The following is an 18,290-nucleotide window of genomic DNA, read 5'->3' on the forward strand; positions in this document are numbered from 1 at the left end:
CGTCACGTGTTAGAAACTAGTAGTGTCGCTGCAGGACAACTTCTGCAAAATGTCCGCAGCAGCCGACTCGATGTTGGTGTTGTCACATACAGAACCTCCAGAGCTCTGAAACATGTTGGTGCCGTTAAACTCACCGTCTCTCTGGATGGTGACGGTGCTGTGCTTAACAGGCTCGTCTGTCTGGACCGTGATGTCACTCTGCTGCACAATGTTGTCATCACAATGAGGAACAGAAAGACAGAAGCGGAGGAGACATGTTGTTAGAGACACTCCCTCAGAGGACAGGAAACTCAGTTCAGTGAAGCTGTGAACGTGAACATTTGTAATTTTGAAATGTGGCACAGCCGCTCCCTCCCTCTTTCTAAGAACCCGAGGAGGACAAACCGGGTCCACCTTCACCGCAGAGTAATGTTTACAACGTTACCGGTTCACTTTCATTCATTTAATCTTTCTTTCCGTTATTTGTCGCCTCGTGAGTCGTGTGGCTTCAAGGTCAGGGGACGTGACACACGCGAGCAGGAGAATGTGACGGACTCACCAGCTGAGACGTGGCCTCCTCCTTCTTTATCTGCTTGACGCGAACATTGTGCTCGTCGTCGTTGTCGCTCTCTAACTCGCTGCTCCTCCTTTTCGACTTCCTCGTCGGTTTTTTTACGCTTTTCTCTTCAGGGAGCATCAAACCTGAACAGACGAGGGAGACGATCAGTTGAAAACATATGCAAATAGGAGTGGTTCCATATAAACAAGGATGAATGAGACACAGCTCTTTGTGTTTGTTGCTGGGTGTGTTGGACTCTGGTCTCAGTGTTGACTCATGTCTCCTGGATCCGTTCTCGTCCTGTGGTCAAAATAATACGACCTAAACTGAAACCGAGATTATTTGTAATGACGTGTGCTGAGGGGTTTAAACCCAGGATCAATAATCAAGTGGAGTGAAGTAGTCGTAGTTGAACTTCGGCCTTTTCTTGCTGAGACAACATGCGGCAGCTCAGCAGGTTTATTTGAACAACGTAATTAAAGCGATCAAACACTACATCACAATAAATACAAAGTGATGTTGATTCTGTTTCCTCAGCTTCATCCTGACTTTGCCTCTGTTTGTTTTCCAGTTCTGTTCTCATGGGAACCATAGACGTTCTGAATACATCCGTCAAGTTCACATCTGGAGCTTAATGTCGACGGACAGGTGAGTTTAATGACATGTCGAGTTCTCAGTAGGTTTATAACCCGTTAATAATTTATGATCGATTCATCTGTGAAATCTCACAAAGAGACAGTTTAAATGAACCTTAGTGTTCCAGTGACAACGTGCAACAACCAACTATAAATATATGAATCCGCCCGTTATTTCTTTTATTTGATTGATTAACCGTTGAATCTATGAAATGTCTAAAAAAGAGAAGAACATTTAAGTTTCCCAGATTATTTTAAAATGATTTACAAGGTAAAAACATCAGCAAATCCTCAAATGTGAGAAACTGAAAACGGAGAATCTTATTTAATAAATCAATAAATAATCAATAAATGATTCTTCTATTATGAAAATAGATTCATAATGTGTCAATACACAACTCCATTAATCAGCCAATTGTTTTAGCTGCTTCTTAAAACATTCACTAAAAAGTTAAGTTACAATAATATGAATAAAATTCTTCATAAATAATATATAACGATTAAACAAGTGAGACTTGTCTGAGTGGTGAACGTTAGCTACTTGTTCTAAACCTCTGCAATAAAAAGCCCAAGTAAAACTTCCTGTGGGACTTCAGGTGAATGTGTGTGTTATGCAACATCTGTAAAGTCGCTCACGTGTGACCTGCTTCAGTTTTCGGTTGTTGCACAAACAGAAACTCTGTGATTGACACGGATGAGTTGTGTCTTGAACTCTCACCCTGCTCGCTGAAGGGGACCAGGCGGTAAACCTTGTAAGGCTCGGAGATGTCCAGCTGGGCTCGATCGTCTACCTCCTCGAACTCGGGGCTCTTGTTGAGGGCGCAGCGCAGGCGGGTCTTCCAGATGGCCGGGTTGTCCTGACCTCCGTCTGACAGCTTCCCTTTAAACTCGGCCCAGGCCTGCAGACACGAGAGGACACGTGTTCTGTTCAAGTCCAGCGGCTCCGGAGACGTTTCTTCAGAGGGTTTTGATAGTTTTCACCCAGAAATGCAGTCTGACCTTAAAGATAGCAGCGTCCTCATCTTTGCGGAAGTCCTGCTTTCCCGCGTGTTTCCACGGGATACGGAACATGGTTTTGGCCTCGTCGTCCCACACCAGCCCGGAAAATTTTCCACTGCTGACCTGACGCAGACGAATTAATAAGCACACATGATGTTTTCACTCAAACACTCTGACCGCAGGAGAAACCCTGCAGACACAACTCAGGGAAAACTAAAACCAAAAGTAAAACATGAGGAGATGAAAACAAAAGATCAAATATCACATATAATATAAATATCAGGATGATGGCTGATTAATCTATAGTTAGAAATAAACTCCCAAATAAGAAGATTTTCTTTGTCACGATTGATAATAACTAAAACAGGTATTCTTTTACTCTTCTGACATTTTAACTTTAAAATATTCACGGTTTCTGGTTCGAAGACGTCTCCTCAGCTCCGACACACAGATGAGAAGTGGTTTTCTTTGTGTTTTCATAAAACATTTAGAACGTGGAGCCCGACAAGCGTCTATGGATCAAACTACACGTCGTAGTGTTTGTAATTACAGGTTTGTTCAAGTTGTTCAAGTGTCAAATTCATCACAAAAGTTTTTTAGAAGAGAGAAAAATCAACATTTCCGATTGACGTCATTGATTATTGATTCATAGACAGTGGTGAGTAGAGGATGTTTGAATGTTTCTGTGAACTCTCCCTTTAGTATTAGTCACGTGTTGATGTGAGTCCAGCTTTGCATCTCCTGGTTTCCCCTTTCCCTTCTCTACCTCCCTCACTCCCACACACACACACACACACGCACGTACACACACAGAGAGAGAGAGAGAGAGAGAGAGAGAGACACTCACTTGCTCGATCATCCAGGATCTCAGTCGTCGCGTGCATCGCATTCTTCCCGCAGCCATGATTCTTTAAAATCTGAAAGTAGACGAGCTCCTCGAGTCAACACGTTAAAGACACAGTGTTCATTCATAAGAGACAACAACAGCACGATTATTAGAGACAACAACAACAACAACAACAATAATAATAACAACAACAACAGCAGCTCCTCGTGTCAGAGGAAATCCACATTAAAACTACTCGTCCTCCAGAATGTGGGTCCGCTCGGGTCCCGCAGCCATGTTCCTCTCACAGTTGAGAATAACAGAAACAAACAAGCCCACACAGGAAGTCAGCGGCTCCACACGCGGGTCTTATGGTTTTAATTCACGCGTTTCTGAACCGAATCTGGTGCGAGAATTAAAAAAAAACGACGATAAATCACGTGTGAAGGAAAAACGAGTGAGTTTAAAGAAGAAACATAAAAAACTAAACAAACCCAACAAACAGTGAAATCCTGCTGTCGCTGTGAATTCTGATAAACGCCCACATCGGAACAACTTTTCTTAAATTCGCAGGTCGGTGAGCGGAGTCTGGTGAGAGACGAGGACCTGCGGGATTCAGCGTGAAGCTACAGACACACGAGGTTTACCTGGGGCTCCTGGGGCTCCTGGTCGGTGCCGCGGACACACTCACTGACAGCGACCGACGCTCACGGACTCTGCAGCGGAGCAACTCACCGAGCCTTTCACAGAAGTCACGTGACTTAAGAGAAGTGGTCCTGCTCGAGCGCCACTAGGGGGCGACAAACACACACACACACACACACACACACACACACGGAAATACACTAAAACTAGAATTGTTTTATTTTCAGTTTTTCACTTATTGAGCTCAAAAGTTTAAAAAGTTACAAACCCCCCCCCAAAAAATCACAGAAATATTTTTTATTCATCCATTTAGTTTATTTCGAAAATGTAAATAAAAGAGAAATTATACAAACGTGAAAAAAGAATCAGAAAAAAGTATTGTTCCCAAACACTTAATGATTTAATGTTAAAGTTAAATTGATTTAATCTCAGCCCTTTTTCATAATTCATTCATCAGTCATTATCATATACTTAACAGCTTCCTATATATCTATACATATGTTGTTTACCTGTCCTCTATATTGTAAATAATGTGCCAAAAATACATATGTAATAATAAATACAGTCTAAATAATAAATATATATATATATATGAATATGTATGTATATACATACTCCACTTTTCTCTCTTACTTTATTTTAAACCTGGTTATGTTTGGACAGTGTTTTAACTCCACATTCAAACTGTTCCTCACTCCACAGATTGAGATTTAAAAAATCTTTGCCTGGTTGTTCGGATACTTTGGGTTTTCAAATAAAAATTTCCCATTAAATTATAACTAAATGTTATTTGGTAAATCAACAAAGAGTGTAAGATAAATGTTGGACAGCAAAAGTACAACATTTGCCTTCTTAACTGTAGTGGAACAGAAGTATATAGTAGTATAAAAAGACAATATTTCAGTCAAATAAAAGTACTTCTTAATCATACTTCAGTAAATTACCTAAGTAAATGTTTCTAGTAACAATCACAACTTCTTCATTTTAAGATATTGTCCTACTTATATAACATTTAGCTCCAGAAAATAAAGATGAATTAAATTCTTACAAGATTTTAGCAGTGAATCCTGATAAATACGTGTTGGAATTTAAATGAACTCTTAACCACTACAACGACAAACTCTCTCAACTGAGCCAAAAAACTGTGAGCGAGTAAGTCAAGAACAAATCGACATTTCAAAATAATCATATTGTTTATTTGAGTTTGATTCATTCATCATTCATAGAGAACATTAAACCCCTCCCGACAGTGAATTATAATATTTGTTTGTGTAATTTGCAGAATATCTTTACATTGTTCTGATATAGATTATTTAAACTTACATTATGTGCATAAGAAAAATCTCCAGATTCTTCTTCTTCTTAATAATCCAATGAAACACAGATACATTCCTTTCACGTTTTTTGTAAAGTTTACATTATGCATCACATGACCTGAGATGAATTTCCAACATTTTTAAGACTCAACAAAACACATTAGAAGATATTGAAGAATTGTTTCTGATTCAAAATCACTTTCTCTTTATGATCAACAAGTAAAACAATATTGATTTTCAACACTGAAAACAGCAGAAACGGATTCAAATCGGACTCAGACTCGTGACAACATCACTGAATGAGGACTGAAATTTCTTTCCAGATGGTTGGATCAACCTCTCGTTAGTGAACAGTCTGACTCTGTGGAGGTTTTTGATTTCAGATCTTTATTCCCGGAGGCCCGCGATGATGAGCTGAGCAGGAATCTTTATTTGTTGCGTGGAACCTTTTCTCCGAGAGGTACCTCCATCAGTTTCTGTCAGGAAACAAAAATTAATCTTAGTCATCGACATCAAATTTTTTTTTCCCAGAGAGAGGCCATTGCACAAAAAAACGTATGTAACAGTGGTTTTAAAAGAATAACGATAACTTCTGCTTTCTCTTAAAGGCCCCTGTGAAACGTGGTGGGAGAAATGTTATCAAACTCCTCGACCAAATTTGGAGTCTGGAATTTGTGGCGACACCAGACCAGCTGACTTCTCGGAAATCACTGAGGATCTTTGCTGCTGGTTTGGTGAGTTGAACCAGTCTTAGGTCAAGTGTGATTTCTATTCCTGATGTGAACAACCCTCTTACTCTGACATGGGAGTTTCACTGAAAAAATGAAAATGATTTGTGTTTGTATGTTGTTTAAATTCGATATCACTAAACCTGAAAACGTGATATTATATCTAAACTCTGTTACAAGTTTCTGTCGAAAACAATAACACCACATTTAACAACTTTCAGATATTAAAAATGGGTCTTTTGAAGATCCACTGTCAGATATTCCTGATGTCGGTCTCATCGCCAGCCGCTCGGTCCTCCTGGTCAAACCTCAGCCTGAGCTCTGAGTGTCTCACCTGCAGCAGGCGAGCGTGATACGCGTTGTCGTCCTCGCTCTCTCCTCTCTGCACGTCCACCTGGTATCTCTCACAGGCTCGAATCAGCTCGACGGCGTCGTACAGCAGAGCCGGGTCCACGGAGTGAGCGTTGATCAGACTCACCAGGTACTCACAGTAGTGTCTCCTGAAGCAAGGCAGGGAATAAATGATGAGAGAGAGAGAGAGAGAGAGAGAGAGAGAGAGAGAGGGAATAAATGATGAGAGAGAGAGAGAGAGAGAGATCTCTTGATAACAGAGGAAATAAAATGTATGATCACATGTCCGCTTAGATCTCTCATTATTTGTTACTGAAAATGTAATTTAAGGTCTGTTTCTCTCTGTTTCTCTTTCTTTGTTTCTATCCCTTCCTTTTTAGTTTCTTTCTTTCTCTCTTTACGTCTTTCTTTCTTTCTCTGGCTATTTTTTTAGTTTCTTTCTGTCTTTCTCGCTCTCTTTCTTCGTTTCTGGCTGTCTTTCTTTCTTTCTTTCTCAACCTTTCTTTCTGTGTTTCTTTCTGTGTTTCTCACTCTTTCTTTGTTACCATCCCTTCCGTTGTGGGTTCTTTCTGTCTTTCTCCCACTCTTTCTTTCTCAACCTATCTTTTTAGTTTCTTTCTGTCTTTTTGCACTCTTTCTTTGTTTCTATCCCTTCCTTTTTGGTTTCTTTCATCTTTCTCGCTCTCTTTCTTTCTTTCTCTAGCTATTTTTTTAGTTTCTTTGTCTTTCGTGCTCTCTTTCTGGACCTTTCTTGCTCTCTTTCTTACTTTCTAGACCTTTCTTTTTAGTTTCTTTTGTCTTTCTTGCTCTCTTTTTTTCTTTCTGGACCCTTCTTTCGGTCTTTCTCCTTCTTTTTCTTTGTTTCTGGACCTTTCTTTTTAGTTTCTTTCAGTATTTCTCACTCTCTTTTATTTCTTTCTGTCTTTCTTGCTCTCTTTCTGGAACTTTCTTTCTGTCTTTTTCACTCTTTTTCTTTATTTCTGGACCTTTCTTTTTAGTTTCTTTCTGTCTTTTTTCCTCTCTTTCTGTCTTTCTTTCTTTCTGTCTTTCTCACTGTCTTTCTTTCTGTCTTTCTTACTCTCTTTCTTTCTCACTGTCTTTCTTTCTTTCTTTCTGGACCTTTTTTTAGTTTCTTTCTGGACCTTTTTTTAGTTTCTTTCTGTCTTTTTTACTTTCTTTTTCGCTCATTTTTTTCCTGTTTTTTGAAAAAATTTTTTTTATTAGAATCATTATTTTTACTGTAATCAGACACATTTTTTTCTGTTTTCCGAAGTAATTTTTTTTCTGTTTTCTGGACATATTTTTTTCTGTTTTCGAAGAAAAAATTTTTTTTCTGTAATCAGACACATTCGTTTCTGTTTTTCCAGACAATTTTTTTCCAGTTTTTTTTTCTGTGTTCTGGAGTAATTTTTGTTTTGTTTTCCAGACTCATTTTGTTTTACTGTTAATCTGACTAATTTTGTTTCTGTTTTTCAGACAATTTTTTTTCACTTTTTTGAAGTAATTTTTTTTCTGATTTCCGGACAAATTTTTTCTTCTGTTTTCTGGAGTAATTTTTTCAGTTTATCAATTTTAGTTTTTTTAGTTTTTCGAAGTAATTATTTATTTTTGGTTTAGTTTTCCAGACTCATTTTGTTTTACTGTTAATCAGACTAATTTTGTTTCTGTTTTTCAGAGTAATTTTTTTCTGTTTTCGAAGTAATTTTTTTTTTTTTGGAGTCATTATTTTTACTGTAATCAGACACATTTGTGTCTGTTTTTCAGACAATTTTTTTCCAGTTTTTTCAGACACTTTCTTTTTTCTGTTTTCTGGAGTAATTTTTGTTTTGTTTTCCAGACTCATTTTATTTTACTGTTAATGGGACTAATTGTTTCAGACAATTTTTTTTCAGTTTTTCAGACAATTTTTTTTCTGTTTTCCAGACTATTTTTTTTTTCTGTTTTCTAGTTTTCGAAGTAATTTTTTGTTTTTGGAATCATTATTTTACTGTAATCAGACACATTTTTTTTCTGTTTTCCGAAGTAGTTTTTTTTCTGTTTTCTGGAGTAATTTTTTCAGTTTTCCAGACTCATTTTGTTTTGCTGTTAATCTTATAAATTTCTTTTTGTTTTTCAGAAATTTTTTTTGTTTTTCGAAGTAATTTTTTTTTCTTCTGTTTTTCAGGCAAAATGTTTTTTTTCCCTGATTTTCAGACAACACTTTATTTTTCAGTTTTTCGAAGTAATTAATTTTTTTCTGTTTTCCGGACAAATTTTTTCTTCTGTTTTCTGGAGGAATTTTTTCAGTTTATCAATTTGAGTTTTTTTAGTTTTTCGAAGAATTCTTTTTTTTTTGGCTTAGTTTTCCAGACTCATTTGGTTTTACTGTTAATCAGACTAATTTTGTTTCTGTTTTTCAGACAATTTTTTTCCAGTTTTTTCAGAGACTTTCTTTTCTCTGTTTTCTGGAGTAACTTTTTTTGTTTTCCACACTCATTTTGTTTTACTGTTAATCTGACTAATTTTGTTTCTGTTTTTCAGAAATTTTTTTTTCAGTTTTTCGAAGTAATTTTTTTTCTGATTTCCGGACAAATTTTTTTTTCTTGTTTTTCAGGCAAAATGTTTTTTTTTCTTATTTTCAGACAACACTTTCTTTTTTCAGTTTTTCGAAGTAATTTTTTTTTTGGTTTAGTTTTCCAGACTCATTTTGTTTTACTGTTAATCAGACTAATTTTTTTCTGTTTTCGAAGTAATTTTTTTTTTTTGGGAATCATTATTTTTACTGTAATCAGACACATTTGTTTCTGTTTTTCAGACAATTTTTTTTCCAGTATTTTCAGACACTTTCTTTTTTCTGGAGTAATTTTTGATTTGTTTTCCAGACTCATTTTGTTTTACTGTTAATGGGACTAATTGTTTCTGTTTTCCGGACAAATTTTTTCTTCTGTTTTCTGGAGTAATTTTTCCGTTTTTACAACATAGTAAAGTATGACTTCCAAAATCTCGAAAAAAACGACATAGTAAACTATGACTTCCAAAATCTCGAAAAAAACGACATAGTAAACTATGACTTCCAAAATCTTGAAAAAACGACATAGTAAGGTATGACTTCCAAAATCTTGAAAAAATGACATAGTAAGGTATGACTTCCAAAATCTCGAAAAAACGTCATAGTAAGGTATGACTTCCAAAATCTTGAAAAAAAAAACATAGTAAACTATGACTTCCAAAATCTCGAAAAAAACGACAGTAAACTATGACTTCCAAAATCTCGAAAAAAACGACATAGTAAACTATGACTTCCGAAATCTTGAAAAAACGACATAGTAAACTATGACTTCCAAAATCTCGAAAAAAAAAACATAGTAAACTATGACTTCCAAAATCTCGAAAAAAACGACATAGTAAACTATGACTTCCAAAATCTTGAAAAAACGACATAGTAAACTATGACTTCCAAAATCTCGAAAAAAACGACATAGTAAACAATGACTTCCAAAATCTCGAAAAAAACGACATAGTAAGGTATGACTTCCAAAATCTCGAAAAAACGACATAGTAAGGTATGACTTCCAAAATCCCGAAAAAACGACATAGTAAACTATGACTTCCAAAATCTTGAAAAAACGACATAGTAAACTATGACTTCCAAAATCTTGAAAAAAACGACATAGTAAACTATGACTTCCAAAATCTTGAAAAAACGACATAGTAAGGTATGACTTTTCAAAATCTCGAAAAAACGACATAGTAAGGTATGACTTCCAAAATCTCGAAAAAACGACATAGTAAACTATGACTTCCAAAATCTTGAAAAAACGACATAGTAAACTATGACTTCCAAAATCTCGAAAAAAACGACATAGTAAACAATGACTTCCAAAATCTCGAAAAAAACGACATAGTAAGGTATGACTTCCAAAATCTCGAAAAAACGACATAGTAAGGTATGACTTCCAAAATCCCGAAAAAACGACATAGTAAGGTATGACTTCCAAAATCTTGAAAAAACGACATAGTAAGGTATGACTTCCAAAATCTCGAAAAAAACGACATAGTAAGGTATGACTTCCAAAATCTCGAAAAAACGACATAGTAAGGTATGACTTCCAAAATCCCGAAAAAACGACATAGTAAGGTATGACTTCCAAAATCTTGAAAAAACGACATAGTAAGGTATGACTTCCAAAATCTTGAAAAAACGACATAGTAAACTATGACTTCCAAAATCCTGAAAAAAACGACATAGTAAACTATGACTTCCAAAATCCCGAAAAAACGACATAGTAAGGTATGACTTCCAAAATCTTGAAAAAAACAACATAGTAAGGTATGACTTCCAAAATCTTGAAAAAAACGACATAGTAAGGTATGACTTCCAAAATCTCGAAAAAACGACATAGTAAGGTATGACTTCCAAAATCTTGAAAAAAACGACATAATAAACTATGACTTCCAAAATCTCGAAAAAAACGACATAGTAAACTATGACTTCCAAAATCTTGAAAAAACGACATAGTAAGGTATGACTTCCAAAATCTTGAAAAAACGACATAGTAAACTATGACTTCCAAAATCCTGAAAAAAACGACATAGTAAGGTATGACTTCCAAAATCCCGAAAAAACGACATAGTAAGGTATGACTTCCAAAATCTTGAAAAAAACAACATAGTAAGGTATGACTTCCAAAATCTTGAAAAAAACGACATAGTAAACTATGACTTCCAAAATCTCGAAAAAAACGACATAGTAAGGTATGACTTCCAAAATCTTGAAAAAACGACATAGTAAACTATGACTTCCAAAATCCCGAAAAAAACGACATAGTAAACTATGACTTCCAAAATCTCGAAAAAACGACATAGTAAACTATGACTTCCAAAATCCTGAAAAAAACGACATAGTAAGGTATGACTTCCAAAATCCCGAAAAAACGACATAGTAAGGTATGACTTCCAAAATCTTGAAAAAAACAACATAGTAAACTATGACTTCCAAAATCTCGAAAAAAACGACATAGTAAGGTATGACTTCCAAAATCTTGAAAAAACGACATAGTAAACTATGACTTCCAAAATCCCGAAAAAAACGACATAGTAAGGTATGACTTCCAAAATCCCGAAAAAACGACATAGTAAGGTATGACTTCCAAAATCTTGAAAAAAACAACATAGTAAGGTATGACTTCCAAAATCTTGAAAAAAACGACATAGTAAACTATGACTTCCAAAATCTCGAAAAAAACGACATAGTAAGGTATGACTTCCAAAATCTTGAAAAAACGACATAGTAAACTATGACTTCCAAAATCCCGAAAAAAACGACATAGTAAACTATGACTTCCAAAATCTCGAAAAAACGACATAGTAAACTATGACTTCCAAAATCTGGAAAAAACGACATAGTAAGGTATGACTTCCAAAATCTCAAAAAAACGACATAGTAAACTATGACTTCCAAAATCTCAAAAAAACGACATAGTAAACTATGACTTCCAAAATCTCGAAAAAAACGACATAGTAAACTATGACTTCCAAAATCTCGAAAAAACGACATAGTAAGGTATGACTTCCAAAATCTTGAAAAAAACGACATAATAAACTATGACTTCCAAAATCTCGAAAAAAACGACATAGTAAGGTATGACTTCCAAAATCTCGAAAAAACGACATAGTAAGGTATGACTTCCAAAATCCCGAAAAAACGACATAGTAAGGTATGACTTCCAAAATCTTGAAAAAACGACATAGTAAGGTATGACTTCCAAAATCCCGAAAAAACGACATAGTAAGGTATGACTTCCAAAATCTTGAAAAAACGACATAGTAAACTATGACTTCCAAAATCCCGAAAAAACGACATAGTAAGGTATGACTTCCAAAATCTTGAAAAAAACAACATAGTAAGGTATGACTTCCAAAATCTTGAAAAAAACGACATAGTAAGGTATGACTTCCAAAATCTCGAAAAAACGACATAGTAAGGTATGACTTCCAAAATCTTGAAAAAAACGACATAATAAACTATGACTTCCAAAATCTCGAAAAAAACGACATAGTAAGGTATGACTTCCAAAATCTCGAAAAAACGACATAGTAAGGTATGACTTCCAAAATCCCGAAAAAACGACATAGTAAGGTATGACTTCCAAAATCTTGAAAAAACGACATAGTAAGGTATGACTTCCAAAATCTTGAAAAAACGACATAGTAAACTATGACTTCCAAAATCCTGAAAAAAACGACATAGTAAACTATGACTTCCAAAATCCCGAAAAAACGACATAGTAAGGTATGACTTCCAAAATCTTGAAAAAAACGACATAGTAAACTATGACTTCCAAAATCTCGAAAAAAACGACATAGTAAGGTATGACTTCCAAAATCTTGAAAAAACGACATAGTAAACTATGACTTCCAAAATCCCGAAAAAAACGACATAGTAAACTATGACTTCCAAAATCTCGAAAAAACGACATAGTAAACTATGACTTCCAAAATCTGGAAAAAACGACATAGTAAGGTATGACTTCCAAAATCTCAAAAAAACGACATAGTAAACTATGACTTCCAAAATCTCAAAAAAACGACATAGTAAACTATGACTTCCAAAATCTCGAAAAAAACGACATAGTAAACTATGACTTCCAAAATCTCGAAAAAACGACATAGTAAACTATGACTTCCAAAATCTCGAAAAAACGTCATAGTAAGGTATGACTTCCAAAATCTCGAAAAAACGACATAGTAAACTATGACTTCCAAAATCTTGAAAAAAACGACATAGTAAGGTATGACTTCCAAAATCTTGAAAAAAACGACATAGTAAACTATGACTTCCAAAATCTTGAAAAAACGACATAGTAAGGTATGACTTCCAAAATCTTGAAAAAAAACGACATAGTAAACTATGACTTCCAAAATCCCGAAAAAACGTCATAGTAAACTATGACTTCCAAAATCTTGAAAAAACGACATAGTAAGGTATGACTTCCAAAATCTTGAAAAAAACGTCATAGTAAACTATGACTTCCAAAATCTTGAAAAAAACGACATAGTAAACTATGACTTCCAAAATCCCGAAAAAACGACATAGTAAGGTATGACTTCCAAAATCTTGAAAAAACGACATAGTAAGGTATGACTTCCAAAATCTTGAAAAAACGACATAGTAAGGTATGACTTCCAAAATCTCGAAAAAACGACATAGTAAGGTATGACTTCCAAAATCCCGAAAAAACGACATAGTAAGGTATGACTTCCAAAATCTTGAAAAAATGACATAGTAAACTATGACTTCCAAAATCTTGAAAAAATGACATAGTAAACTATGACTTCCAAAATCTTGAAAAAAACGACATAGTAAACTATGACTTCCAAAATCCCGAAAAAACGACATAGTAAGGTATGACTTCCAAAATCTTGAAAAAACGACATAGTAAGGTATGACTTCCAAAATCTCAAAAAAACGACATAGTAAACTATGACTTCCAAAATCCCGAAAAAACGACATAGTAAGGTATGACTTCCAAAATCTTGAAAAAACGACATAGTAAACTATGACTTCCAAAATCTCGAAAAAACGACATCGTAAACTATGACTTCCAAAATCTTGAAAAAACGACATAGTAAACTATGACTTCCAAAATCTTGAAAAAACGACATAGTGAGGTATGACTTCCAAAATCTTGAAAAAACGACATAGTAAACTATGACTTCCAAAATCTCGAAAAAACGACATAGTAAGGTATGACTTCCAAAATCCCGAAAAAACGACATAGTAAACTATGACTTCCAAAATCTCGAAAAAAACAACATAGTAAGGTATGACTTCCAAAATCAGGAAAAAAACGACATAGTAAACTATGACTTCCAAAATCCCGAAAAAACGACATAGTAAGGTATGACTTCCAAAATCTCGAAAAAACGACATAGTAAGGTATGACTTCCAAAATCCCGAAAAAAACGACATAGTAAACTATGACTTCCAAAATCCCGAAAAAACGACATAGTAAGGTATGACTTCCAAAATCTCGAAAAAACGACATAGTAAAGTATGACTTCCAAAATCTCGAAAAAAACGACATAGTAAACTATGACTTCCAAAATCTCGAAAAAACGACATAGTAAACTATGACTTCCAAAATCTTGAAAAAACGACATAGTAAACTATGACTTCCAAAATCTCGAAAAAACGACATAGTAAACTATGACTTCCAAAATCTTGAAAAAACGACATAGTAAACTATGACTTCCAAAATCCTGAAAAAAACGACATAGTAAACTATGACTTCCAAAATCTCGAAAAAAACGACATAGTAAACTATGACTTCCAAAATCTTGAAAAAACGACATAGTAAGGTATGACTTCCAAAATCTTGAAAAAACGACATAGTAAGGTATGACTTCCAAAATCTTGAAAAAAACGACATAGTAAACTATGACTTCCAAAATCTCGAAAAAACGACATAGTAAACTATGACTTCCAAAATCCTGAAAAAAACGACATAGTAAGGTATGACTTCCAAAATCCCGAAAAAACGACATAGTAAACTATGACTTCCAAAATCTTGAAAAAAACGACATAGTAAACTATGACTTCCAAAATCTTGAAAAAACGACATAGTAAGGTATGACTTCCAAAATCCCGAAAAAACGACATAGTAAACTATGACTTCCAAAATCTTGAAAAAACGACATAGTAAGGTATGACTTCCAAAATCCCGAAAAAACGACATAGTAAACTATGACTTCCAAAATCTTGAAAAAACGACATAGTAAACTATGACTTCCAAAATCTGGAAAAAACGACATAGTAAGGTATGACTTCCAAAATCTCGAAAAAACGACATAGTAAGGTATGACTTCCAAAATCCCGAAAAAACGACATAGTAAGGTATGACTTCCAAAATCTTGAAAAAACGACATAGTAAACTATGACTTCCAAAATCTGGAAAAAACGACATAGTAAGGTATGACTTCCAAAATCTTGAAAAAACGACATAGTAAACTATGACTTCCAAAATCTGGAAAAAACGACATAGTAAGGTATGACTTCCAAAATCTTGAAAAAACGACATAGTAAGGTATGACTTCCAAAATCCCGAAAAAACGACATAGTAAGGTATGACTTCCAAAATCTTGAAAAAACGACATAGTAAACTATGACTTCCAAAATCTCGAAAAAACGACATAGTAAACTATGACTTCCAAAATCTTGAAAAAATGACATAGTAAACTATGACTTCCAAAATCTTGAAAAAAACGACATAGTAAACTATGACTTCCAAAATCTCGAAAAAAACGACATAGTAAACTATGACTTCCAAAATCTCGAAAAAACGACATAGTAAGGTATGACTTCCAAAATCCCGAAAAAACGACATAGTAAACTATGACTTCCAAAATCTTGAAAAAAACGACATAGTAAACTATGACTTCCAAAATCTTGAAAAAACGACATAGTAAACTATGACTTCCAAAATCTTGAAAAAACGACATAGTAAGGTATGACTTCCAAAATCCCGAAAAAACGACATAGTAAACTATGACTTCCAAAATCTTGAAAAAACGACATAGTAAGGTATGACTTCCAAAATCTTGAAAAAACGACATAGTAAACTATGACTTCCAAAATCTGGAAAAAACGACATAGTAAGGTATGACTTCCAAAATCTTGAAAAAACGACATAGTAAGGTATGACTTCCAAAATCCCGAAAAAACGACATAGTAAGGTATGACTTCCAAAATCTTGAAAAAACGACATAGTAAACTATGACTTCCAAAATCTTGAAAAAACGACATAGTAAGGTATGACTTCCAAAATCCCGAAAAAACGACATAGTAAGGTATGACTTCCAAAATCTTGAAAAAACGACATAGTAAACTATGACTTCCAAAATCTGGAAAAAACGACATAGTAAGGTATGACTTCCAAAATCTCGAAAAAACGACATAGTAAACTATGACTTCCAAAATCTTGAAAAAATGACATAGTAAACTATGACTTCCAAAATCTCGAAAAAACGACATAGTAAACTATGACTTCCAAAATCCCGAAAAAACGACATAGTAAGGTATGACTTCCAAAATCCCGAAAAAACGACATAGTAAACTATGACTTCCAAAATCTCGAAAAAAACAACATAGTAAGGTATGACTTCCAAAATCAGGAAAAAAACGACATAGTAAACTATGACTTCCAAAATCTTGAAAAAAACGACATAGTAAGGTATGACTTCCAAAATCTTGAAAAAACGACATAGTAAACTATGACTTCCAAAATCTTGAAAAAACGACATAGTAAACTATGACTTCCAAAATCTCGAAAAAACGACATAGTAAGGTATGACTTCCAAAATCTTGAAAAAACGACATAGTAAACTATGACTTCCAAAATCCTGAAAAAAACGACATAGTAAACTATGACTTCCAAAATCTTGAAAAAACGACATAGTAAGGTATGACTTCCAAAATCTCGAAAAAACGACATAGTAAACTATGACTTCCAAAATCTTGAAAAAACGACATAGTAAACTATGACTTCCAAAATCTTGAAAAAAACGACATAGTAAACTATGACTTCCAAAATCTCGAAAAAAACGACATAGTAAACTATGACTTCCAAAATCTTGAAAAAACGACATAGTAAGGTATGACTTCCAAAATCTCGAAAAAACGACATAGTAAGGTATGACTTCCAAAATCCCGAAAAAACGACATAGTAAACTATGACTTCCAAAATCTTGAAAAAAACGACATAGTAAACTATGACTTCCAAAATCTTGAAAAAACGACATAGTAAACTATGACTTCCAAAATCTTGAAAAAACGACATAGTAAGGTATGACTTCCAAAATCCCGAAAAAACGACATAGTAAACTATGACTTCCAAAATCTTGAAAAAACGACATAGTAAGGTATGACTTCCAAAATCTTGAAAAAACGACATAGTAAACTATGACTTCCAAAATCTGGAAAAAACGACATAGTAAGGTATGACTTCCAAAATCTTGAAAAAACGACATAGTAAGGTATGACTTCCAAAATCCCGAAAAAACGACATAGTAAGGTATGACTTCCAAAATCTTGAAAAAACGACATAGTAAACTATGACTTCCAAAATCTGGAAAAAACGACATAGTAAGGTATGACTTCCAAAATCTCGAAAAAACGACATAGTAAACTATGACTTCCAAAATCTTGAAAAAATGACATAGTAAACTATGACTTCCAAAATCTCGAAAAAACGACATAGTAAGGTATGACTTCCAAAATCTTGAAAAAAACGACATAGTAAACTATGACTTCCAAAATCCCGAAAAAAAGACATAGTAAGGTATGACTTCCAAAATCTTGAAAAAACGACATAGTAAGGTATGACTTCCAAAATCTCAAAAAAACGACATAGTAAGGTATGACTTCCAAAATCTCAAAAAAACGACATAGTAAACTATGACTTCCAAAATCCCGAAAAAACGACATAGTAAGGTATGACTTCCAAAATCTTGAAAAAAACGACATAGTAAGGTATGACTTCCAAAATCTTGAAAAAAACGACATAGTAAACTATGACTTCCAAAATCTCGAAAAAACGACATAGTAAGGTATGACTTCCAAAATCCCGAAAAAACGACATAGTAAACTATGACTTCCAAAATCTCGAAAAAAACAACATAGTAAGGTATGACTTCCAAAATCAGGAAAAAAACGACATAGTAAACTATGACTTCCAAAATCCCGAAAAAACGACATAGTAAGGTATGACTTCCAAAATCTCGAAAAAACGACATAGTAAGGTATGACTTCCAAAATCCCGAAAAAAACGACATAGTAAACTATGACTTCCAAAATCTCGAAAAAACGACATAGTAAACTATGACTTCCAAAATCTTGAAAAAACGACATAGTAAGGTATGACTTCCAAAATCTCGAAAAAACGACATAGTAAACTATGACTTCCAAAATCTTGAAAAAACGACATAGTAAACTATGACTTCCAAAATCCTGAAAAAAACGACATAGTAAACTATGACTTCCAAAATCTCGAAAAAAACGACATAGTAAACTATGACTTCCAAAATCTTGAAAAAACGACATAGTAAGGTATGACTTCCAAAATCTTGAAAAAAACGACATAGTAAGGTATGACTTCCAAAATCTTGAAAAAACGACATAGTAAACTATGACTTCCAAAATCTTGAAAAAACGACATAGTAAGGTATGACTTCCAAAATCCCGAAAAAACGACATAGTAAGGTATGACTTCCAAA

General features: G+C 34.2%; 1 protein-coding gene and 1 long non-coding RNA gene across 2 annotated transcripts in view; one reads left to right on the forward strand and one right to left on the reverse strand.

Annotated features, from left to right (window-relative positions):
• Positions 1 to 18,290, reverse strand: part of LOC109644332 (E3 ubiquitin-protein ligase RNF31-like) — a 34,878-nt gene that overhangs the window by 3,437 nt on the left and 13,151 nt on the right. Inside the window, exons 23-28 of the mRNA XM_069512458.1 lie at positions 6,022 to 6,187; positions 3,690 to 3,788; positions 2,173 to 2,295; positions 1,892 to 2,072; positions 539 to 681; positions 135 to 201 (exon numbers count right to left, since the gene is read on the reverse strand). Coding sequence (XP_069368559.1) covers positions 135 to 201; positions 539 to 681; positions 1,892 to 2,072; positions 2,173 to 2,295; positions 3,690 to 3,788; positions 6,022 to 6,187 — 779 coding nt within the window. The remainder of the gene's footprint in view (positions 1 to 134; positions 202 to 538; positions 682 to 1,891; positions 2,073 to 2,172; positions 2,296 to 3,689; positions 3,789 to 6,021; positions 6,188 to 18,290) is intronic.
• On the forward strand, positions 3,762 to 6,320 carry LOC138405253 (uncharacterized). The gene is made up of 2 exons (XR_011238941.1): positions 3,762 to 5,693; positions 5,909 to 6,320. It is a non-coding gene; the product is annotated as an uncharacterized lncRNA (long non-coding RNA).

The sequence above is a fragment of the Paralichthys olivaceus genome, chromosome 17 (genome assembly GCF_024713975.1).
Source record: "Paralichthys olivaceus isolate ysfri-2021 chromosome 17, ASM2471397v2, whole genome shotgun sequence".
NCBI classification, from domain to species: Eukaryota; Metazoa; Chordata; class Actinopteri; order Pleuronectiformes; family Paralichthyidae; genus Paralichthys; species Paralichthys olivaceus.